Source organism: Taudactylus pleione, unplaced genomic scaffold (genome assembly GCF_031769625.1).
Source record: "Taudactylus pleione unplaced genomic scaffold, aTauple2 ptg000015l, whole genome shotgun sequence".
Classification (NCBI taxonomy): Eukaryota; Metazoa; Chordata; class Amphibia; order Anura; family Myobatrachidae; genus Taudactylus; species Taudactylus pleione.
The window spans coordinates 5722501-5748979 of NW_028284417.1; the positions used below are offsets into that span (position 1 = coordinate 5722501).

The 26479-nt window shown below is 44.0% G+C and overlaps 1 protein-coding gene across 1 annotated transcript in view; it reads right to left on the reverse strand.

Moving 5' to 3' along the window:
• Positions 1 to 5779: 5779 nt before the first annotated feature.
• Positions 5780 to 26479, reverse strand: part of CGAS (cyclic GMP-AMP synthase) — a 77307-nt gene continuing 56607 nt past the window's right edge. Inside the window, exons 4-5 of the mRNA XM_088470521.1 lie at positions 7460 to 7559; positions 5780 to 6433 (exon numbers count right to left, since the gene is read on the reverse strand). Of these exons, the coding sequence (XP_088326647.1) occupies positions 6061 to 6433; positions 7460 to 7559 (473 nt within the window). The 3' untranslated portion in view covers positions 5780 to 6060. The remainder of the gene's footprint in view (positions 6434 to 7459; positions 7560 to 26479) is intronic.

Below are 26479 nucleotides of genomic sequence, written 5' to 3' on the forward strand. Positions count from 1 at the left end.
CTGCTTAACACACATACAGCAGGGCTCACACTAGTATCATGATCCTGTAAATTAAGAACTACAGTAGGTTTTATGTACTGCTAATTGAATGGTTGTTAATTGATTTTCTTCCCACATGAAGTCATAAGTTCCCAGTACTTTCTTTACCACCAGCTAAATTAGCTAGTGGTAAAAAAAGTACTGGGAAGTTATGACTAATCAAAAGCAACCAGTCTGGCTGTCTGGGAAAGTCACTTAAGTTGGCTATAGCACTAAAGGAGAGTCCCATGGATGCCCTGCTTAATCATTTAGGAGTAGACAGCAGGCAGCCATCTTGAAATTGCATTTCTCATTTGATTTTATTGTCCCCAGCCCTTTTCACAGCCGCTCCCCAGCCCTTTTCACAGCCGCTCCCCAGCCCTTTTCACAGCCGCTCCCCAGCCCTTTTCACAGCCGCTCCCCAGTCCTTTTCACAGCCGCTCCCCAGCCCTTTTCACAGCCGCTCCCCAGCCCTTTTCACAGCCGCTCCCCAGCCCTTTTCACAGCCGCTCCCCAGCTCTTTTCACAGTCGCTGCCCAGCTCAGCCCTGATACAGGGCTGGGCAGCGGCTGTGATACAGGGCTGGGCAGCGGCTGTGATACAGGGCTGGGCAGCGGCTGTGATACAGGGCTGGGCAGCGGCTGTGGTACAGGGCTGGGCAGCGGCTGTGGTACAGGGCTGGGCAGCGGCTGTGGTACAGGGCTGGGCAGCGGCTGTGGTACAGGGCTGGGCAGCGGCTGTGGTACAGGGCTGGGCAGCGGCTGTGGTACAGGGCTGGGCAGCGGCTGTGGTACAGGGCTGGGCAGCCCAGCCCTGTATCACCGCCGGTGCTTAACTGGCTCACAGCTCCCACACCCCCGCAGGCCGCCCGCGGTCCTCACCTCGACAGCAGCACTGCACTGACTCGCAGCCAGGAACAGCCCCTGTATCACCGCCGGCCGGCTCGAGGCTCCCACTCGCCCATGGCCCGCCTGACAGTGACTCCACTCCAGCGCAGGTACAGTCAGTAACACAGCAGTCAGTGCGGCTGCCTCTCTCCCCTCACTTCTTTGATGTCGGCGCCACCCCCAAGCCACCACGGGGGCTGCAGGAACAGTAGTTACACCACTGTATACACACACATACAACTGTTTCTCTGGCACTCAGTGATTCTGACCTGTGTCTTACATAACATTGTAACAGCAGGTAACAGCAGCAGCTGAAATACAAATACATGCACAGGTAGGTGACACTCCAGGTTTGTAAGCAAGACTCAGTATAACAAAGTGAACACCAGTAGTGACCTTGTACCTGTGCATATATATATATTATATATATATATATATTTTTTTTTTTTATATATATTGTATACCTTTATTACAATAATTCAGTTCCATCTAAAATATTGTGTTCCCAACAATTATCTGCACACTATGGGGGTGACTGAGTCAGACTGAGGAAAAGTATCATGTGCAAGCATTCGATGTTTTCCCTATGTATATGCATTCAAGGATCACTGCGCATACATACCAATCAAATTGTATGTCGGTTACAGTGACTGCATCTAAAGACGCATTTGCCTTGACACGGAGGCCATGGTCCCCTGGATATTCTGTGCCTGTCATAAGCAGGTGCAATATCTATTGGTGAGGCCGATGGTCCGCTGATAGTGCATCTTTGTTCGCATATTGGTGGATTTACGTGGCTGGTGGGTGTCTCAAGTCTCAAATGATCAGCTGGCCGCAGCATTAGAATAGAGATGCAGTAGCGGCTGTGACAAAAGTCACAGCCGCTACTGCAACTGCGTCCACCTCTGAATCACCCCTCTATATGCTATGCAGAAAGCCCTTCAACCCCTTCCCTTTTCTAAATCTTGACTGACTGTCCCTATAAAACATACACTATCAGTTACTGTAAGTAAAGCACCATAAAACCAGAACTCAGTCAATTAAACTAAATAATTTCCCCACATGACAAAGGTACTTCAATGTGGTTAGCTCTGTATAACTTATTTACTCAGTCAGGACTCAGAAGTTTCGGCGTCCTACTGCGCCTGTTGATTGCATGTTGCTGCGGCGGCTCCTCTTCATGGGCATGCACTTAATAAGAAGAAAGTGCACAGAGTGACATTGTCATGTGCGCGTGCGCGTCATCGGCAGAAAGCTCATTGATTTGAGGAAACGGGCAGGGGAGGCGGAGCTCCGGTTGGGAGGGGGCAGTTGCTAGTTACTGCAGCCGCTACTTAATACTAAGTGCTCTCGGACGATCCTGACTTGCGGGACATGGAGTTTAATTTAATTTATGACTATGTAGCTAATGGGTGGTCCAGTGCACACCCGGGCCCCCCTCCTTTCTGCCAAGTGTCCAGGCCCGGGACTGCAGTCCCAGCAGTCCTTCCCCTGATGGTGGCCCTGGGGTTAGGGTGTGGGAGAGAGGTTTAGGCTGTGGGGAGGGGAGGGGGAGGGTTAGACTGCAGGAGGGAAGGTTAAGGGGGGGGGGTAGAGTTAGATTACTTACCTTTAGATGTCGGGATTTTGACTGCTGGCATTCTGACAGCTGGGCTCCCGTACCCAACCTGGTTGGACAGATAATCTTAACATGTATGGTCAGCTTTCGTCCATAAGCATGCTAGTTAGATATTCATGTGTTTTCTCTCCAGCTGACTCTGATGTCGTTTGATTATCATCATTTACATAGAGGTGTGATGCATTGCAGTTCTTTTTTATTTCCCTTAAGAAAAATGTCAATTTGAAATTTTGCAGGAAGCACCCACAGGTGGATCTCCTTTGACCTGCATAATTTTAGCTCAATGTCTCAGATACTTTTTGAGATCTAGATCTTTAAACTGTATGCCCCTCACAAAATAATTTTCTTTAGACCCACCCTTAATATAAGGTCATAAATGTGATTATTAGCCTGTAATGTTCTGACCCAATTGTTAGATCATTCATGTATCCCCTCTAATTTCTTGCCTTCACGTGGAACAAAATCTGAAAATCATTTTTAAAATTAAAAAGCAAACTTACTTAATTTGCATATTACAGCTCCAAGCGGAATTGGGGGACTTAGGGGTCTATTTACTAAGCCTTGGATGGAGATCAAGTGATCGAAGATAAAGTACTAGCCAATGAGCTCCTAACTGCCATGTCACAGGCTGTGTTTAAAAAATGACAGGAGCTGGTTGGTTGATACTTTATCCTCCATCCACTTTATCTCCATCCAAGGCTTAGTAAATAGACCCCTTAACCTCTAAACTGAGGGTGAAGACAGAGATCGATATAAGTACATGCAGCTGTTTAGGTGTATTAGTATTTATCATGACAGACACGCTTTATTCATCATTTTTCATTGTGTACAGTTACAATTTTAGAATATTGACAATATCACCTCGCTACTTGTATAATGTTTAAACATAAAAAGTAGAATAATTGTTGATTGGTTTTATAATGAAAGTATGAATCATTCCCTCAAACCAGTTTCTCCCTATTTTCCTAAGCTGCAACATTGCTACCAAATCCAAATGGGGGCTACTTTGATTCTCTCAGCCACCATTTGGAGAACCACTATTCCTAAACCCCTACGATTTTAAGTATGATATTACTTTTGCCTCTCATGCAACTAATGCCTAATTTATCACAATCCGCAATTCATTTGTGTTTGTGTTGCGAAAATAACAACTGAACTCGCATTACAAGTTTTCTTGTTTTCATCAAAATGTATTATTAATCATATGCTAGGACAGAACTTGCGAGAAAGCTCTGTCCCGGCGAATTCCCTCCCCGCCAGCCAGGACTTCACAGCAACTCAGTTCACAGCACCTAGCATATCTCTGGGGTTACAGCAGGGGGATGCAGTCACGAAATACCGACCGTCGGCTTTCCGACTGTCTAATCCCCGCAGGGGACTAATGACAGGCATTGAAATCCTGACGCCTGTCATTAGACCTATGCCGGGAGCCCGACGCCCAGCATACCAAACGAAGGTAAGCCGGGCGCGGACAGCCGCAGGGGGGAGGGTTAGGTTTTAGGGCTCCCGGGGGGACTTAGGGTTAGGCACCCCGCGGGAGACTTAGGGTTAGACTGCAGAAAAGGGGGGTTAAGTTTAGGCACTTAGAGAGGAGTTAGGGTTATGCACTCCTAAGGGAGGGTTATGGGTGGAGTAAGGTTAGTGATACTTACCTTAATTAATGATCGGGATTTTCACACCCACCGGGCTGCCGCTGTCGGGCGCTATTACATACTGATTCCACATAAGGAGCACAGTGATCGGATATCTAGGTCACAGTGGAGCTCACCAATCTCTGGCCCCTGGTGCAGGTAAATGTTGTTGTTTTTTTAATTCTAACTTTTTTTTTCTTTGATCAGCTTGTGCTCTATCAGACATCCACAGTCTGATCACAGAAGCCTGGCTCTGCTTTTCCTGTCAGCATGCAGAGAATTCTGAGCTGGAGTAGGGGAATAGAGGGGAACCCAGCATGACGCCATCTCCAGATAGTGTTATTATCACAGGACTCCCTCTGGTATTTTTTTTACAATTTCTTTTAGTAAATCTGAAACAGATCGCATTTCCCATACTTGTAATGGGAAATGCGATCTGTTTCAGATTTACTAAAAGAAATTGTTAAAAAAAATACCAGAGGGAGTCCTGTGATAATAACACAATCTGCTTACTAAAAGAATATGAATTTAAAGGCTTGGAGTAGTTTTTTTTGCTTTATGAAAACTGCTCCAAAAGCCTTTGATATATTTAAGTGATACTAAAATAATGTGAAAAGGATGTGAAAATACCCATGTCATATTATTTTATTAAAACGCAGGATTTTTATGGGGGGTTCCATATATTATTTGTTAACACATACATACATATAGAATATATACACATACACGCACATATACATACACACATACATATATCAAACATACCTTACACAAACATGTCACATACATTACAAAAAACTTACCTTGCAGTAGATCTGATAGGGACAGGATCTAGCAGGCTGGCACCATGTTCTTAAACCCCACCCCCTTGCTGCAAATTGCTGCGATTCGCGGGTCAATCAAGAGGGGGTGGGGCCTAATGACTTGCGAATCGTGGCAAAATTGGCCAGAGGGGGCGGAGCTTAAAAACACCTTGCCTGCACTCTAGTATGTCAGGGGTGGGGTTCTGGGTACTCAGAAACTCCCCCTGCGTGCGCTACTACGAAGTGTACCATTTTTTGTAATTGTTAATTGTACTGGCGTCACTCTGGTCAGAGCTGACTGTGGGCCTGAATCAGCAGCAATCGCAAGTACATAGATCAAGCGATTATTTGCCATTGCGCATGCGTATAAGCCGCATTGTGCGTGCACCGCAGTGTGAGTGACAGGCTGTTAGCGTTTGGGGGTGGTGATGGCGGAGTGGTTGCAGACGTGCCTGTCAGTTTGAACGCCTTAGCTTGGGCGTGCATAAATTAGCTATTGTGATTGCATGTGAAGAGACATGCAGTGTCTGCGAATGGTCAGACCTGGTGTAAATGCTGCGTGAGTGGTCCATGTGCGTGGATGGTACCGATGTTTACACAGAAGAGCGACAGTGGACAGATGTGAGAAAGCTGCAGTGGGCATATTTATGCAGGCTGGGCTTTGAGAAGCATTAACATATTTTCACAGCTGCGTTCCATGCAAATTTGCAGCTGCGATTGATTAGAACATACAGGGCCTGATTCAGCAGCAAATTACAAATCAGTAGCTCAAAACATTAAGATAGGCCCAAACAGCAGTTTTGCAGTAACAGGCAAGCAGTCCCAGGCAGTGGGTTCAGGATTAAAGACAGTCCCAGGCATTGAGTTCAGGGTGACAGGCAGACAATGAGTTAATGCACTTAGGCTAAGATAAACAAGCAGACAAGGAAGTATGTTCAAGGCAACAAACAAGAAGGAAAGGTAGTAGAGTTGGGATGACAGTCAGGCAGCGGGTTCTGGGGGACAGACAGGAAGGTTGGCAGGAACGGGTAAAGCTCCGCAGAGTGAGATATGAAATTGCCTTGTGCTGAGTTGCTCGTGTGATCTGATTTAATACTTTTTTTCTACTTTGAGAGGGCAGTTGGACATCTAAATTCTGGGTAAAATAATGGATAACTGTGATTTTTTTGATATTCGATGTGAGCACAAAGATAGTCACAGCTTGCTTTGTCTACAAACTCTGAACTAAAAAGATTGTGGGAAGGTATGAAAAAGTTGGGAAGATTATAATTTCTAAGACATGTCTGGAAGAATTCAATGTATGTGTGAAAGCATAAATCCAGATAATCCAGTTTCCAGTCGTCATCTTTTGTGTATATCGTACACATATGCAGTAATGCAGTCTTAGCATGGTAGGAACAGAACTGGTTCATTTCTCTTTTGTTTTTATTTTTAAGCAATTCCAGCAAGTGCTTCATCAGTTTCAGGCAGGGTTTCCTGAGGAAAAGTAATAATACAAGAACACAATTTGTACCATCAACAGATGCTTTTTGTTTTTCTTTTTACCATAATCAAATGCTTGTTTAAGATTAGATGAATAAGAATATACTTACCTGCTATTTACAGCTAATATACTCTGTTTTCCACTAGATAAGGAATGGTTCCCTCAGTAGATTTTCAGTGAGACATTATAAGCATACTTGCCGACAAACTGGCCGCCTCTTCCGGGAGGAGGCAGCCAGCTTGGCACTGCAGTGGGGGGAGGGAAAGGGGGCGTGACCCATTTTTTAGGCGGAACAGGGCGTGGCCGCATATTCGTGTTATCGCGGCCCCGCCCCCGCTTCACAATGCATATATTATCGGCGTTGTGTAGCCGGGGGCGGGGCCACGATGACACGATTCAGCTCGAATCGCGTCATAAGCTCCCCCGACCCAGCCACTTTGACCAGGTAAGTGGTGACGCCGGCGATGGGGGAGCGGACGCAAGCGGGGGATGTAGGCGTGTTGCACTGGCCGGGAGACTTGCCTCCTCTTCCGGGGGGTCAGGAGCGACACACGACTTTCGGGAGGCACCCGACCATTTCGGGATGGTAGGCAGGTATGATTATAAGTAAACCTCCAATGTACTATTATTATTATTATTTTTTTTTTTTAAAGTCCTCCGCTCTTATCTGAAATATCTAGGACTTTGGAATTTACTAATCTACTGTATACCTCTGTTACTTGTTTTATACATAAGCATCTTGAATTTTTGTTCACACAATTATCATAAAACAAAACTTATATTGTGGTACAAAATCATTAACTACAGATAGTATTGCTTACTTAAAACACTGTAGAGTTGTAAAGAGACCAGCTATATCATCTTTCTCTACAACTAGCATTACGGAATTACAGTACCATATTACAGCCTAACAGGAATATAAATGAAAACTATGATGTAACACCAATTTTGTTTTTGTCTAGTTGATGTTTAAAACATAATGATCATGGCTATTTATGTGTGTGTAACATTATTGGTACCTGCAGCACAAGTTTTTGCCATCTTTACAACAGTTTTCTTTACTCCCATGATTGAGTATTATTTTCTTTTCAATACTGGAAAATGAAATTCGCCATGTATCTGTGGAAAATAGCCAACTGCATCAGTATTGTAGACATAATTAATGGTAGTCTTTGATATATAGCATAATATAATAAAATGTTATTACAAATGGAAATCCGTTTTTTAATATACAAATTACAAACCATCAGGGGTTCTCAACGCCATTGCACAAGTACCACCAACAGGTCATGTTTTGTGGATGTCATTAATCATGCACAGGTGAAAGAGTCTATTTTGCTGGGTCAGTAATTATCCCACCTGCTTCCACAGAAAGAATTCCTCAAAACACAACCTTCTGGAAAAACTTGAGGGTTGAGGTTGAGAGCCGCTGCATTACATGTATAGCATTTAACCTTTGCATAAACCAAGTGGTTCCAAAACTCGGTCCTCAAGGCGCTCTAACAGTCCAGGTTTTAAGGATCTCTGGACCATGCTTGAGCACAGATAGTTAAATCAAATTCACTACGATACTAATTAAGCCACCTATGTTTAAGCATGTATATCCTGAAAACCTGTTTTTAAAGTGGTTTCCAAATTGGTCATCAAAGCACCCTATTTCATGTGATCAAAGCCAACTACAAATGCTAATGCTGGGCATGCATTATACAATTATCTGTCCAATCTGGCTGGTTGGAATGAAAACCTGGTAATGTATGGGAGCAAAGGACAATCGATCATTTACTCACAAACACTGGAAAACAGACAAAAATGGACGTTCAGCCAAATTGCTTAAATGAAACAAATTTAACCAATTTGAACAATCGTTTTTGTCTGTTTTCCAGTGTTTAAAACCATTTAATCGATTGTCATTTGCTCCCAAACATTACCAGGTTTTCATTCCAACCAGCCAGATTGGACAGATATCTGACAGATAATTGTATAGTGTATGCCCAGCATAAGTAACAAGAAAAACTCCTACACCCAGGGCCGGATTAAGGCTGGTGGGGGCCCCAGGGCAACTAAATTGTGGGGGCCCTCTTCTAGCCACACGGAGCACCCCCCTTCCCCCTAAGCCTACAGCCCTACCCCAAAAGCCTATTGCTCCGCGCTGACTTACCTGAGGGACGGCGTGAGGGCATGTCCTCCCGGCAGAGCTGCTCTCTGGTCCTCTCATCGGCGTCGCGGGCGCAATGTGTCACGTGGCGCCGGTGAGAGGACTCGGGAGCCGCTCTGCGCTGTATGCAGCGGCACTGAATGTGCAGCTGCATATAGTAACAGCGGACCGCAGCAGTGAGCCTCAATCCGAGAACAGGTGCCACTGTACACCTGTTCTCGACAGAGTCACACCGACCCTGTGTGTGGGGGGCCCAGGGACGACCGCCCCTGTCGCTCCCCCCTTAATCCGGCCCTGCCTACACCAATCAATTAATGGGAAAACATATATTGCTTATCAGTAATATTAAAGAGCCATGGTTTACCATTTTTTAAAGCCTAAAGATTTGTGTATGTTTATGTATATTTGCAGATGTATTCAACTGTCTGACACAACAGATTCATGGTAGAATTGTGTCCCACATGTTTTACACCTAATCTGTGCTTTATCTTCTGTGTTTGGGGAGAGGGTCATTAATTATACCTAACACATGCCACACATGCCTACTCTCCCGGGATGTCCGGGAGTCTCCCAAAAATCAGGTGGTGCTCCTGGCTCACCCCCCTGCATCACCCCCAGGCAATGGGGGGGAGAGGGGGCAGTGACGCGATTCACGCTGAAACACGTCATCATGGCCCCAGTCCCTGCTTTACAATGCTGTTAATCATGGCCATGATGGCGCAGTCATGCTCCAATGCTGCATCATCGCCGCACCACGCCCCCTTTCTTGCGCTCCACGCCCCCCACTGTAGAAGCCTGACCGCTCCCTCCCGGAAGGAGGGAACTAAAAGTCGGCAAGTATGATGCATGCTTACTTTACTCGCAGAGACATTCAGAGCAGGCGCTAGTCTGCTAAACACTAAAGGAGTATATTTATTAAAGATTGTTTTTCAAAGCTGACAATTCTTGGCAGCCTTGAGAGCTGGATTTAAAAGGGCAATAGTAATGCACATATAACAAGCCTGGTTTTGCATGTAGTTCTACTGCTCTTTTTAATTCTGATTGCATGTATAAAAATGTTAATATATTCCAATAGGCTAACATATAGTAATCTATGTGGCCTATCAATAAACTTGATTTTATATCCTTAATTGCACTTGTCCTATCCCTGGTGCCAGAGATCTGTCTGAGAAGTGTAGGATATTCACATATGCACAATGCTACATGCCCAGTTATTCCATAGACACAACATAGAAGCACCATCCACCAGTGGCGTCTCCGCAGTCCAAAATTCGAATAGGGGAATCACACAAACTGCCCTTCCAAATGCTACCAAATGTAGCGATATAGGTCAAAATATGTGTGTGTGTGTGTGTATACACCACCGTTCAAAAGTTTGGGGTCACTTAGAAATGTCCTTGTTTTTGAAAGAAAAGCACTGTTTTTTCAATGAAGATAACATTAAATTAATCTGAAATACACTCTATACATTGTTAATGTGGTAAATGACTATACTAGCTGCAAATGTCTGTTTTTTAAAGGAATATCTACATAGGTGTATAGAGGCCCATTTCCAGCAACCATCACTTCAGTGTTCTAATGGAACATTGTGTTTGCTAAGCGTGTTACAAGACTAATGGATGACTAGAAAACCTTTGAAACCCTTGTGCAATTATGTTAGCACAGCTGAAAATGGGTTTGCTTGTTAGATAATCTATAAAACTGGCCTTCGTTTGAGCTAGTTGAGTATCTGGAGCATCACATTTATGGGTTCGATTAGACTCTCAAAATGGCCAGAAAAAGAGAACTTTCATGTGAAACTCGACAGTCTATTCTTATTCATAGAAATGAAGGCTATTCCATGTGAGAAATAGCCAAGAAACTGAACATATCCTACAACAGTGTGCACTGCTCCCTTCAGAGAACAGCACAAACAGGCTCTAACCAGAGTAGAAAGAGAAATCGGAGGCCCCAGTGAACAACTGTGCAAGAAGACAAGTACATTAGAGTCTCTAGTTTGAGAAATAGGCGCTTCACAAGTCCTCAACTGGCAACTTCATTAAATGGTACCCGCAAAACGCCAGTGTCAACGTCTACAGTGAAGAGGTGACTCCGGGATGCTAGCCTGCTAGGCAGAGTGGCAAAGAAAAAGCCATATCTGAGACTGGCCAATAAAAGGAAACGATTAATATGGGCAAAAGAACACAGACATTGGACAGAGGAAGATTGGAAAAAAGTGTTATGGACAGACGAATCGAAGTTTGAGGTGTTTGGATCACACAGAAGAACATTTATGAGATGCAGAACAAGTGAAAAGATGCTGGAAGAGTGCCTGACGCCATCTGTCAAGCATGGTGGAGGTAATGTGATGGTCTGGGGCTGCTTTGGTGCTGGTAAAGTGGGATATTTGTACAAAGTAAAAGGGATTTTGAATAAGGAAGGCTATCACTCCATTTTGCAACGCCATGCCATACCCTGTGGACAGCGCTTGATTGGAGCCAATTTCCTCCTCCAACAGGACAATGAACCAAAGCATACCTCCAAATTATGCAAGAACTATTTAGGGAAGAAGCAGGCAGCTGGTATTCTGTCTATAATGGAGTGGCCAGCGCAGTCACCAGATCTCAACCCCAGTGAGCTGTTGTGGCGGCAGCTTGACCGTATGGTACGCAAAAAGTGCCCATCAAGCCAATCCAACTTGTGGGAGGTGCTTCAGGAAGCGTGGGGTGAAATTTCTACAGATTACCTCAACAAATTAACAGCTAGAATGCCAAAGGTCAGAAATGCCTTAATTGCTGCAAAAGGAGCATTCTTTGACGAAACCAAAGTTTGAAAGACAAAATTATTATTTAAAATAAAAATCATTATTTCTAACCTTGCCAATGTCTTGACTATATGTTCTATTCACTTTGCAACTCATTTGAAAAATAAGTCAGTTTTCATGTAAAACACGAAATTGTCTGGGTGACCCCAAACTTTTGAACAGTAGTATATGTATATGTATGTGTGTGTATATGTAATGTGTATATATATTTGTGTATATATATATATATATATATATATATATATATATATAAACCTGTGAAACACCAAATGCCCATTGGTTATTATAAATTAATAGAGCTGCAAGTTAAGTGCAGCTAATGTTATGCATGTTGCTTCTTATGTTATTTATTGTTTACTGTGAGGTTTGTGCCCCCCCACATACAAGGTCTGGGGAGACTCAGGGGACAGCGCGTGCAGCTTATGGAAGATGCTGGAAGAAGCTCTGCAGCAGCCTGCATGCTAAGGAAAGGTCTGGAAGACCATGTGCCGGGCTGAGAAGAGGGGAGCGTGAGACACTGACCAGTATAGATGGAAGTTAAAGGGTGTGTGCAGGTGCTGGAAGGGTTAGACGGCAGTTCCCCATCGGGCGCTCACCTCTTACTACCCAGTGCTGTTGGCCTTAGTGCAGCTCCGGCAGCGTCTAGTCTGAAGAGGGGGATGCCAGTGAGGGCTTGGCTGGGAAGACACTTCCCTATAGGAGGCTGGACTGCTGTGTCACTGGGAACCTCCCCAGGGCTGTGGTGAACAGCAGCAGGCAGGGCAGGCGTGAGATGACAGGCAGCTCTAAGCAGCATCACAGACAGTGAGAAGGAGGGAGCTGGCCGGAGCCACGCCTAAGAGAGGCGGAGCTACAGGGTATGTGCTCTAACATATGTTCCATTGGTGAATACAGAAATTTAAGGCAGGGAAGACAGGACAGCAGCAACAAGGTAGTGACAGACTTATGGTGCATACACACGGTCAGATTTTTCTTCAGATCTGAACGATAACGATTTAAAAAATCGTTCAATCGCTCATGTCTGAAGGAAAATCTGACGTGTGTATGCACCATAAGTCAGATCAATTTAACTTCAGGAAAAGTCCTATATAAGGGAGAGAGATTTTACCACGTAAGGATCTAAAATCCTGTATTATCACAACTATCTATTAATATAGAAACTCAAATAGTGTGGAGTCGGGGGAGAATGACAGGATAAACCTTATACATAGATATACAGTATATAGACCGGTGTGTGTGCAGTGGAGCACAAATTACTATTTGAGTCAGACTCAGTTTGTTATATAATCTCTATATTAAAAGTGTTTAGAAGAAAGCTCATAAAACAATTCAACTACATTTCATCCTGTCCTTGCCTAGGACCACCTTTACAGGTTCGATGTTTCATTAGCTATCGGATGTTATTATTTCGGAGGAGAACATCAAAGTAACTTGTTAAAATCGAGTAGCCTTTAGGACATAATCCGACTTTAACACTATTGCATATTTAGGGGTCTATTTAGTAAGCTGTGTTATGACTCATGAGAGAGTGAAAAGTGATAAGTCTGTGATAAGGTACCAGCCAATCAGCTCCCAACTGTCATTTTTCAAACACAGCCTGTGAGATAGCAGTTGGGAGCTGATTGGCTGGCACCTTATCACTTATCACTTTTCACTCTGTCTCATAACACTGCTTAGTAACTAGACCCCTATGTCATCAAGTAAAATCATCACTACAAAGGGATCGTCAGAGCTGAGGACTTTTATCTTTCCTGTCAGGAGCTTAGCACTAGGTAGCACAAAATTGTGCCGCACAACTAAGTTTAACCAAGTGGTTACAGTACTAAGGAAGGAGTCATTTAGGGTCAAGGTTAAACCACTGAACTTATGAACTGCTATTACAATTGACACTTTAACTACTCTGGGACGCTATTATAAGAATACAGTGTCATTTTAATACAATTGTTTTAATTATATACTTCTGCATGTTCATTTTGAATAATTTATTCTATGGTTGTATTGAAATGAATAAATGGCTTGTATGTACAAATCTTATGCATATGGTTATTTCAATGTGATATTCCCATCTGTTAAACTGTCTATATAAATATTGCTTTTTACTCATACTGTACCTACCGCTGTTAGACATTCACTTACCTTTGAAAAGCACAGAAAATCCTGTTGTTGAAGTAATTCCGATTCCAAGACAAAAAAGAGGAAAGAGTAAAGGTATAATTATTCCTCGATAAAGACACATTATATTGTTATACTCTATGCAATAGGTTTGGGCTTACCCAAGCAGGCCCAATTTGAATCCATATCTAGCTTGGGTGCAGTCACTAGTAGTTAGTTAAGACACATCCATATCAATAGACTTTGGGGTAAAATGGGGGGGCTCGGGTTTTCCCGCCTGGCTCGGATCTGAAATCGAGGCAAATCATCATAATTCCGCTGTCGGATTCTCGCGGGTTTTGGATTCTATAAAAGGTCCCGCGATCACAGCCATTTTTCATTCCGGCTGTGGAGTGTGCACAGGGAGGGAGCTGATTTGTGTGTTGGTTGCTGCTACTGTTGTCCAGTGCTGTGCTGCTGTCTGTCAAGGGCTGCTGTGGAGTGTGCACAGGGAGGGAGCTGGGATTTGATGCTGGCTGCTGACCCTGACCATAGGGGCTGGCTGGCTACTGTTGTCCAGTGCTGTGCTGCTGTCTGTCAAGGGCTGCTGTCATCGGCGTAGTTGTCGCTGTCACTGTAATCGGCGTAGCTGTCACGGTCACTGTCATCGGCGTAGCTGCGCAGAAAAAAAAACCTGTCACTGTCATCGGCGTAGCTGTCACTGTCATCGGTGTAGCTGTCACTGTCATTGGCGTAGCTGCGCAGAAAAAAAAACACCTGTCACTGTCATCGGCGTCACTGTCATTGGCGTAGCTGTTGCTGTCACTCATCAGCGTAGCTGTCACTGTCATCGGTGTAGCTGTCACAGTCATAAAAAGAAAACACCTGTCACTGTCATCGGTGTAGCTGCGCAGAAAAAAAAAAACTCCTGTCACTGTCATCGGCGTAGCTGTCACTGTCATCGGTATAGCTGTCACTGTCATCGGCGTAGCTGTCACTGTCATCGGTATAGCTGTCACTGTCATCGACGTAGCTGCGCAGAAAAAAAAAACACCTGTCACTGTCACCGGTTTAGCTGTTACTGTCATCGGTGTAGCTGTCGCTGTCACTGTCATCGGCGTCGCTGTCGCTGTCACTGTCATCGGCGTAGCTGTTGCTGTCACTGTCATCAGCGTAGCTGTCACTGTCACGGTCATAAAAAAAAAACACCTATCACGGACATCGGTGTAGCTGTCTGCTGCCCCGAAAAATAAATATTTTTACAGGAGCTATTCACTCCATAAAAATAATGGAGAACAAAAAATTGGAGGATAAAAATAAAATCGGGAAAGATCAAGAACCACTTCCTCCTAGTGCTGAAGCTACTGCCACTAGTCATGACATAGATGATGAAATGCCATCAACGTCGTCTGCCAAGGCCGATGCCCAATGTCATAGTAGAGGGCATGTAAAATCCAGAAAGCCAAAGTTCAGTAAAATGATCTTTAAAAATAATTTTAAATCATCCGAGGAGAAACGTAAACCTGCTAATATGCCATTTACGACACGGAGTGGCAAAGAACGGCTAAGGTCCTTCCCTATGTTCATGACTAGTGGTTCAGCTTCACATGATGATGGAAGCCCTCCTCTTCCCAGAAAAATGAAAAGAGTTAAGCTGGCAAAAGCACAGCAAAGAACTGTGCGTTATTCTAAGAAAATATCACAAATCTAAAAGGAGAGTCCAAGTGTGGTGGCGGTTGCGATGCCTGACCTTCCCAACACTGGATGGGAAGTGGTGGCTCCTTCCACCATTTGCACGCCCTCTGCAAGTTCTGAAAGGAGCACCCACAGTCCACTTGTTGATATTCAAATTGAAGATGTCACTGTTGAAGTACATGTAACCAGTGTGTTAAATAATTAATTTCTACATAAGCATATAAGTTGTAACACACACACATACCCTGTGCTAGGCCCCATTGAGGTTTGCAAAGAGATTGTATTTATATAGTTGCAGTCTTTGCATAGATTGCTCAAATCACCTTGAGGTCAAATAAGACATACATATTGAGGCCTAGCTTGTACCTGTCATTACTATTAGTAGATGTATAATGAGCCATTCATAGCTTACATGGTGTTATCAGCAGACAGTTAGCCAATTGTAAGATGTGTAGAGATGCTAAGCATTATGGGAGATTCGACACAAAGGAGCTTTGAAATAGAGTTTATCTCCAGACATTATAACACGTCATTACTGTATTTCTTTGTCTGAATATATCTTAGTGCTTACAGAGCATGTGCAAAAGTTGTTTGGTCAATGCTATGTTCTACCAATCAGTGGATACCCAGTATGTAACTAATATGGGCTTAATATCCAGAAAGCCACCACCCCAGACTAGGGTATATAAATCAAGAGCTAGACAAAGGCTCTTGGCTCATGCTTGGACCTGAGACTGCAGTACGGTGCCTGCAATGTATATTGAACTACCTGGGCATTGTTAAATGAGGGCTCCCCAGATGAAGATGAAGTACATCTTATGTTGAAGATGATGAATTACCGGTGTCATCTGAATACATAGACAAAAGTTGAGTATATTGTATACTTTGTTAATTGTTTGTTACTTATAAATAAAGTGTGTTAATTTGTACTCACTCAAATGGTCACGTGTGTACTATTCATTTTGATTTGAACGAAACCCACCATTATGCACTTGGTGTCGAGAAGTGGGATCGAAAGGGTTAAATAGTTTGTGACCAATTGACTGATTCTGTAAAAAAAGGCAATATGATGTTTTGCTTTTATCTTGCTGTCCTGTAAACTGTATTGTTTCCTCTGTCTCATTCCTATGAGACAATTGTGATTTAGCTGAAATCACATTGTATATTGTTTTGTCTTTTTCTTTTAAAAAAAAAAAGAAAACTGAGAAAAAATGCTTTGCAAATTGTTAAAACAAACATGTGAATATTGCAAAAGGTAGATTACAGAAAAAGTTGATGAAATTTCAGAAATGTGTTAAAAAATCTCAGTTTAATGTTTGGGGTCGCCTTTACAATGTAGTGATGTGAGGTTTTAAAAAGCTACTGATTTTGAATCAGAAGATAAAATGTTGCCATATTGTGTTTCTGAGAATTATCTACCTTTAAGAAATTCCATAGGGAGGGGAAGCGAATACTCACAAGCAAGAGTTGAGATGTCAACTGGTGATTTATATACAGTTTGTAAAGAAATTAGTGAGCTTGAGATACATATAGAAGTGTGGTGGAAAGAATTTAAAACAGAAATTAAGCAATGTATTCACACTACAGAAAATGTGTTTGATCAGAGAAGTGATTGTGTGATGAAAATGTATGATGATTTCACAAAATGTGAACAAAATGTTGAAACCTATGAATTCAGGGAATATGTTCAGAAATCAGAGTCAAATTGAATGCAAATGAGATTTCTGATAACATGCCATTGATTTGTTGCACTCATGAGGTGAATGATGGTATGTCAGAATTGTGATATGAATGGAAAACAGGATGTGTCTGCGTGGCCATTAAAAGGGGTGTCGCTAAGTGAAGGGGTGGTGATGATGCCTTTTGCCTTGCCCAATGAGACAAAAGCTAAAGGGTGGGAATTAGGCAGGATTGCAGTTATAGACCATGTCCCTGAGACTGGACTCCCCCTGTGACAACATTACTTTTACATGGCATGATCATCATGTCATTGTTGAGTTTAAAAATTCAAAAAGTGAACAAGATGTGTTTTCTGATGAAACATCCATTGCAAATAATGTTCATGGTTTACTTGCTCATTGTGACGGAGGGGTTGGTGGGTACACATGGCATACATGCAGTACAGACACACTGATTGTGGGACTATTTTGTGACAAAGTTGCAGATTTTGTGTTTGGTAATGAAATTCGCATTCCAGTGTATTTCCTTACAAAGCCTTACCAACCATAGGTTTTGAAGCAGCTGAAAGACGCACAGTTGTTAACGACAACAGCAGAAACTCTCATGCTGATTGAGGAGTTTAAAGTGCTACTTGCTGGACAAGTGAAATTTAAACCAATATTTGAACTGTCCATACTGGATTTCTTTATGATCACAGCTCCATGGTGGTGGGAAGATTTCCAAGACACAGAGCATTATTGGTTCATGGACTATGGTGTTACCTGCACCCATATAGGACTATTGTGGATTTTTGCTAGAGCAAAGCAGCTATCTTTACAAGCTGATAGCCAACAGACAGAAGAAGGGGCTAGCGAACTTGTTGCATCTACAGTATGACTGTTTTCCAAGTCACTGACAAGACTGAAGACCCTGTAAGTATTCACACTGAGAAATGGAGATTTGACACAAAGTCTATAAGGACTGCTGTCCAAAGCTGGAAGAAAGACGTGGGGCATGCTGACACACACACCTACAGCTTCAATGGTGTGTGCACAAGTGATCTGAGCACAGAACATGGTGTGCAATTCACTGCAAAGACAGCACTGATGGTGCTAGAACTGTTAAGCCATGACAGAGCTGACCCTGCATTCAAGCAAGCTTAAATCAAAGGGATTCCTTATGTCCAAACCATGGTCAGAGACACTGCAAAAACCTGTTACGTTTGCCAACAGCTGGAAATGTGGCCTACCTTGCTTGCTACTGAAGGCCTCATATACTATGAAATGACTGTACAAGTCTGGCAATTTGAATTCATCGTTTGCCACCAAGAAGATAGAAGACGAGTGCTGTACTGAACAGCTACAGAACACTGTCATTCAGGAGTGAAGTTGTCTCAAGTACAGTGATACAAGAAAAGAGACTTTCCTGAAGATGTGACACAGACTGACTTGTTGATATTATGGGATCTCCGAGAGGATTCAAGCAGACAAAAAGACACCCATTTTACAGAAACAACATGGAGTGTATTATTGGGTTTTCTATGCTTCATACCATTCACAAAACTGACATCAGTATGATTGAATGAATGGATGTGTTGTTTGGAAAACATGAATGTTTACATATATATACACAATGTTGGGGTTTTTAGAGCAGGCTGTATACAGTATATATTAGGGGTGAGCGGGTTCGGATTTCTGAAATCCGAACCCCCCCGAGCCCCCCCGATCCGAGTCCGATCCGAGTCAGGCTCGACTTTTCCCGCCTGACTCGGATCTGAAATCGAGGCAAAACGTCATCATACCGCCTTCCGAGTCTCGCGGGTTTTGGATCCTATATAAGGTACCCGTGTCGGCGCCATTTTCTCACTCGGCTGTGGACAGTGAAGAGGGAGGGTGGGAGTTAGGGCTGTGTAGTGTAGTGTAGTGTAGTGCTGCTGTTGTCCACTACTTCAAAGTCCATAGGGGCTGGCTGTGTTGTGCTGTGCTGCTGTTGTTAATAGGGGCTGTGTCCACTACTTCAAAGTCCATAGGGGCTGGCTGGACTGTGTTGTGCAGTCAGTTCTCCATAGGGGCTGTGTCCACTCCAAAGTCCTGTGCAGTGTCCCAGTCCTAAAGGAGTGCTGTAGTGTTGTCCAGGGGGTGCTCTGTCCATCAGGGGTGCTCCCCCCAAGTGCTAAAAAAATAATATATTTTCTGTGTTTGTGAATTGTGTGCGCAGTAGCCGCACGTGCATCAACAAAGTAGTGCCAAGCGTGCGCCTGTGTCATAAGTAAAGGGCCGGCTGGCTTGACCGTTAAAGGGTGCTGTAACCCCCGAAAGTACACTCCAGTCCAAATCAAAAAAAAATTATTTTCTGTGTTTGTGAATTGTGTGCGCAGTAGCCGCACGTGCATCAACAAAGTAGTGCCAAGCGTGCGCCTGTGTCATAAGTAAAGGGCCGGCTGGCTTGACCGTTAAAGGGTGCTGTAACCCCCGAAAGTAAACTCCAGTCCAAACCAAAAAAAATTTATTTTCTGTGTTTGTGAATTGTGTGCGCAGTAGCCGCACGTGCATCAACAAAGTAGTGCCAAGCGTGCGCCTGTGTCATAAGTAAAGGGCCGGCTGGCTTGACCGTTAAGGGTGCTGTAACCCCCGAAAGTACACTCCAGTCCAAACCAAAAAAAAATTATTTTCTGTGTTTGTGAATTGTGTGCGCAGTAGCCGCACGTGCATCAACAAAGTAGTGCCAAGAGTGCGCCTGTGTCATAAGTAAAGGGCCGGCTGGCTTGACCGTTAAAGGGTGCTGTAACCCCCGAAAGTACACTCCAGTCCAAACCAAAAAAAAATTATTTTCTGTGTTTGTGAATTGTGTGCGCAGTAGCCGCACGTGCATCAACAAAGTAGTGCCAAGCGTGCGCCTGTGTCATAAGTAAAGGGCCGGCTGGCTTGACCGTTAAAGGGTGCTGTAACCCCCGAAAGTACACTCCAGTCCAAACCAAAAAAAAATTATTTTCTGTGTTTGTGAATTGTGTGCGCAGTAGCCGCACGTGCATCAACAAAGTAGTGCCAAGCGTGCGCCTGTGTCATAAGTAAAGGGCCGCTGGCTTGACCGTTAAAGGGTGATGTAACCCCCAAAGTACACTCCAGTCCAAACCAAAAAAAAAATTATTTTCTGTGTTTGTGAATTGTGTGCGCAGTAGCCGCACGTGCATCAACAAAGTAGTGCCAAGCGTGCGCCTGTGTCATAAGTAAAGGGCCGGCTGGCTTGACCGTTAAAGGGTGCTGTAACCCCCGAAAGTACACTCCAGTCCAAACCAAAAAAAAAATATTTTCTGTGTTTGTGAATTGTGTGCGCAGTAGCCGCACGTGCATCAACAAAGTAGTGCCAAGCGTGCGCCTGTGTCATAAGTAAAGGGCCGGCTGGCTTGACCGTTAAAGGGTGCTGTAACCCCCGAAAGTACACTCCAGTCCAAACCAAAAAAAAATTATTTTCTGTGTTTGTGAATTGTGTGCGCAGTAGCCGCACGTGCATCAACAAAGTAGTGCCAAGCGTGCGCCTGTGTCATAAGTAAAGGGCCGGCTGGCTTGACCGTTAAGGGTGCTGTAACCCCCGAAAGTACACTCCAGTCCAAACCAAAAAAAAATTATTTTCTGTGTTTGTGAATTGTGTGCGCAGTAGCCGCACGTGCATCAACAAAGTAGTGCCAAGAGTGCGCCTGTGTCATAAGTAAAGGGCCGGCTGGCTTGACCGTTAAAGGGTGCTGTAACCCACAAAGTACACTCCAGTACAAACCAAAAAAAAAATTATTTTCTGTGTTTAGCCGCACGTATATATCAAATCGATATAACATAAATGGAGGACCAAACTTTCTCCGATAAAAATAAAATAGAGAAAGATCAAGAACCACTTCCTCCTAGTGCTGAAGCTGCTGCCACTAGTCATGACATAGACGATAACATGCCATCAACGTCGTCTGCCAAGGCCGATGCCCAATGTCATAGTAGAGGGCACATACAATCCCAAATGGCAAAGTTCAGGAAAATGACCTTGAAAGAGACATTTAAATCAGCTGAAGAGAAACGTAAACTTGCCAATATGCCATTTACGACACGGAGTGGCAAGGAACGGCTAAGGTCGATCCCTAGTATGTTCATGACTAGTGGTTCAGCTTCACATGACGATGGAAGCCCTCCTCCCACTAAAAAAATCAAAAGAGTTAAGCTGGCAAAAGCACAGCGAAGAACTGTGCTTTCTAAGAAGATATCACAAATCCCCAAGGAGAGTCCAAGTGTGGTGGTGGTTGCGATGCCTGACCTTCCCAGCACTGGACGGGAAGAGGTGGCTCTTTCCACCATTTGCACGCCCCCTGCAAGTGCTGAAAGGAGCACCCACAGTCCACTTGCTGATATGCAAATTGAAGATGTCACTGTTGAAGTACAACAGGATGAGGATACTGGTGTAGCTGGCGCTGAGGAGGAAGTTGGCGAGGAGGATTCTGATGGTGATGTGGTTTGTTTAAATCAGGCTCCGGGGGAGACAGTTGTTGTCCGTGGGATGAAAAAGCCCATCACGGTCATGCCTGGGCAGAAGACCAAACATTCCACCTCTTTGGTCTGGCAATATTTCTATCCAAATCCGGACAACAACTGTCTTGCCATATGTACCATATGTAAAGGTGAAATAAGTAGGGGTAGGGACGTCAACCACCTAGGAACATCCTCCCTTATACGGCACCTGCAGCGCGTTCATAAAAAGTTACTGTCAAGTTCAGAAACTTTGGCTAAGACCGTAAGCAGTCCAGGGACACCTAAATCCCGTTGTCCTGTTGTATCCAAGCGCCTGCAAACCACACCGTCAACTCCCTCCTCGTCAATTTCCTCCTTAGTCAGGATCGGAAGTAGTCCTGCAGGCCATGTCACTGGCATGACTGACTCTCCTATCCGGGATTCCTCTGGAGGATCCTGCATTGCTACGCCTACTGCTGCCGCTGCTGCTGTTGCTGCTGCTGGGAGTCGTTCATCATCCCAGAGAGGAAGTAGGAACACCACTACTTTTACTAAACAATTGACCCTCCAACAGTCCTTAGCGAGGAGGATGAAGTACGACAGCAGTCATCCTGAAGCAAAACGTATAACTGAGGCCTTGACTGCTATGTTGGTGTTAGACGTGCGTCCGGTATCCGCCATTAGTGCAGTGGGATTTAGACAATTGATGGAGGTAGTGTGTCCCCGGTTCCAAATCCCGTCTAGATTCCACTTCACTAGGCAGGCGATACCGAGACTGTACAGAAACGTCAGAAAAAGTGTCCTCAGTGTCCTGAAAAATGCCGTTGTACACAATGTCCACTTAACCACGGACATGTGGACAAGTGGAACAGGGCAGACTAAGGACTATATGACTGTGACAGCCCACTGGGTAGATGTATCACCTTACGCAGCAACAGCAGCAGCGTCACCAGTAGCAGCATCTCAGAAACGCCAGCTCGTTACAAGGCAGGCTACGCTGTGTATCACCGGTTTCAGTAAGAGGCACACCGCCGACAACCTCTTAGAGAAACTGAGGGAAATCATCGCCCAGTGGCTTACCCCACTTAGACTCTCCTGGGGATTTGTGATATCTGACAACGCCACCAATATTGTGCGGGCATTACATCTGGGCAAATTCCAGCACGTCCCATGTTTTGCTCACACAATAAACTTGGTGGTGCAGAATTTTCTGAAAAGCGACAGGGGCGTGCAGGAGACGCTTTGGGTGGCCCGAAAAATTTCTGGCCACTTTCGCCATTCAGCGACTGCGTGCCGAAGACTGGAGCGCCAGCAAACACTCTTGAACCTGCCCCGCCATCACCTGAAGCAAGAGGTTGTGACGCGGTGGAACTCAACCCTCTATATGCTTCAGAGGATGGAGGAGCAGCAAAATGCCATACAAGCCTATACATCCACCTATGACATAGGCAAAGGAGGGGGTATGCACCTGACTCAAGCGCAGTGGAGAATGATTTCCGTGTTGTGCAAGGTTCTCCAGCCCTTCGAACTTGCCACACGTGAAGTCAGTTCAGACACTGCCAGCTTGAGTCAGGTCATTCCCCTCATCAGGCTTTTGCAGAAGCAGCTGGAGAAAGTGAAGGAGGAGCTAAGACGGAGCGATTCCGCTCGGCATGTGGGACTTGTGGATGAAGCCCTTCATTCGCTTTGCCAGGATTCCAGGGTGGTCAATCTGTTGAAATCAGACCACTACGTTTTGGCCACCGTGCTCGATCCTAGGTTTAAAGCCTATGTGGTGTCTCTCTTTCCGGCTGACACAAGCCTGCAGAGGTGCAAAGACCTGCTGGTGAACACACTGTCAGCTGAAGCGGAACGTGACACGTCAACGGCTCCTTCTTCATTTTCTCCTGCAACTGGGGCTGCCAGGAAAAAACTTAGGTATCCTAAGCAACCCGCTGGCGGTGATGCAGGGCAGGCAGGACCAAGTTTGGACATCTGGTCCGGACTGAAGGACCTGGCAACAATTTCTGACATGTCTACTGTCACTGCATATGATACTGTCACCATTGACAGAATGGTGGAGGATTACATCGGTGACAGCATCCAAGTAGGCATGTCAGATAGTCCATACCTGTACTGGCAGGAAAAAGAGGCAATTTGGAGGCCCCTGTACAAACTGGCTCTATTTTACCTGAGTTGCCCCCCCTCCAGTGTGTACTCCGAAAGAGTGTTTAGTGCAGCCGGGAACCTTGTCAGCGAAAGGCGTAGGAGGTTGCTTCCACAGAATGTGGAGAAGATGATGTTCATCAAAATGAATTATCAGCTCTTCCAGGGAGACCAGCCTCCAGAAGGTACAGAGGGACCTGTGGTGGTGGATTCAAGTGGGGACGAGTTAATACTTTGTGAGGATGAGGATGTACACACTGAAGAGGGTGAGGAATCGGTGGATGAGGAGGATGAGGATGACATCTTGCCTCCATAGAGCCAGTTTGTGCAGGGACACATTAATTGCCAGCTTGTTTTGTGGGGGCCCAAACGAACCAATCATTTCAGCCACAGTTGTGTGGCAGACCCTGGCGCTGAAATGATTGGTTTGTTAAAGTGTGCATGTCCTGTTTATACAACATAAGGGTGGGTGGGAGGGCCCAAGGACAATTCCATCTTGCACCTCTTTTTTTTCTTTGCATTATGTACAGTTTGGGGCCTAGTTTTTCAAACTGCCATCCTGTCTGCCACTGCAGTTTCACGCCTAGATGGGTCACGTGTTTGTGCCGCCCACTCGTGTCGCTTAGCATAGTCATCCAGCTACCTCGGTGCAACGTTTTGGACATAAAAACACTATTGTGAGGTGTGAGGTGTTCAGAATAGACTGGAAATGAGTGGAAATTAAGGTTATTGAGGTTAATAATAGCATAGGAGCAGAAAAACCTACAAATTCTGTGATTTTAGCTGTTTTTATGCTTTTTTAAAAAAAAATACAGATCCAAAACACAAAACCCAGAACCCAAAACACGGAAGGGTGGTTTTGGCAAAACCAATCCAGATCCAAAACACGAAGAAAGATCCAGATCCAAAACCAAAACACAAAACACGAAAAGTGGCCGGTGCACACCCCTAGTATATATATATATATTTGGTTAACCGGAGGGTGGTTAAAAGGTGAAACCTTTAAATAAGATATCTGGTGCACAGACACAAACACTTATGATAAGGTTGTTGTGAAGAAATGTTTAGTAGGAAGAGAATAGAGACAGGTGTAAGAGATAATTGCAGCAGGAAAAGTAAATGCTTATTTTACTTTATTGTTATGGTTTATCTCACACTGTTTATTTGTTTAAGCCAACAGGTTGATGGTGGGAGCAGGAGATGAGAGAACGTCACTGGAGGTGTACCTGAGATGACAATGGCCAGAGAGTGATTTCTTATACAGGAGAGAGAGTCCAGGAGGACAACAGAGTGACAGCACAGCCATTACATACAGCTATGTGTATTGTGCAAAACTGAACTTGTGCCTTCTATTGGTTGGATCCACACTCACCAGCATTCTCAAGACTTTTTCAAGATTTCATTGACCTGAACTTTGCTTTACTTTACTGATATTAATGATCTTATAAGTAGCTGATATATTTGATATAATCATATGTATTATTCACTGTTTTATTAGTGTATTCACATGACTTAAAGGAATATAATGTAGAGAGTTAGAAATGAAATAAAAGTTCAGTGAGGCTTATTGACAGGTTCTGCAATACAGCCAAAGTGGTCAAGTCCTGAATGGAAATGTTGCTTTAGTGGGATTTATATTATTTGTTATATGTAATCATAGTATTAACTTTATTATATTATATGTTGTTACTTTTTGTGTAAGGACAAGTAGTGAAAGTACAATGGAGGTTTAGATTATCCAATGGGGATCATGTTCCTTATATTTGATGTAGAAATCAAGGGTGGAATGTAACCAGTGTGTTAAATAATTAATTTCTACATAAGCATATAAGTTGTAACACACACACATACCCTGTGGTGGGCCCCATTCAGGTTTGCAAAGAGATTGTATTCATATAGTTGCAGTTTTTGCATAGATTGCTCAAATCACCTTGAGGTCAAATAAGACATAATTATTGAGGCCTAGCTTGTACCTGTCATTACTATTCATAGATGTATAATAAGCCATTCATAGTTTACATGGTGTTATCAGCAGACAGCCACATACCATTGTAAGATGTATAGAGATGCTAAGCATTATGGGAGATTCGACACAAAGGAGCTTTGAAATAGAGTTTATCTCCAGACATTATAACACGTCATTACTGTATTTCTTTGTCTGAATATATCTTAGTGCTTACAGAGCATGTGCAAAAGATAAGTTTGGTCAATGCTATGTTCTACCAATCAGTGGATACCCAGTATGTAACTAATATGGGCTTAATTACCGGAAAGCCACCACCCCAGACTAGGGTATATAAATCAAGAGCTAGACAAAGGCTCTAGGCTCATGCATGGACCTAAGACTGTAGTACGGTGCCTGCAATGTATATTGAACTACCTGGGCATTGTGAAACGAGGGCTCCCCAGATGAAGATGAAGTACATCTTATGTTGAAGATGATGAATTACCGGTGTCATCTGAATACACAAACAAAAGTTGAGTATACTGTATACTTTGTTAATTGTTTGTTTGTTAATTGTTTGTTTGTTACTTGTAAATAAAGTGTGTTCATTTTTACTCAATTAAATGGTCACGTGTGTGAACTATTCATTTCAATTTGAACGAAACCCACCATTATGCAAAGTACAACAGGATGCGGATATTGGTGTAGCTGGCGTTGAGGAGGAAGTTGACGAGGAGGATTCTGATGGTGATGCGGTTTGTTTAAATCAGGCACCGGGGGAGACAGTTGTTGTCCATGGAATGAAAAAGGCCATCACGGTCATGCCTGGGCAGAAGACCAAACATTCCACCTCTTTGGTCTGGAAATATTTCTATCCAAATCTGGAGAACAACTGTCTTGCCATATGTACCATATGTAAAGGTGGAATAAGTTGGGGTAGAGACGTTAACCACCTAGGAACATCCTCCCTTATATGTCACCTGCAGTGCGTTCATAAGTTACTATTAAGTTCAGAAACTGTGGCTAAGACTGTAAGCAGTCCAGGGACACCTAAATCCCTTT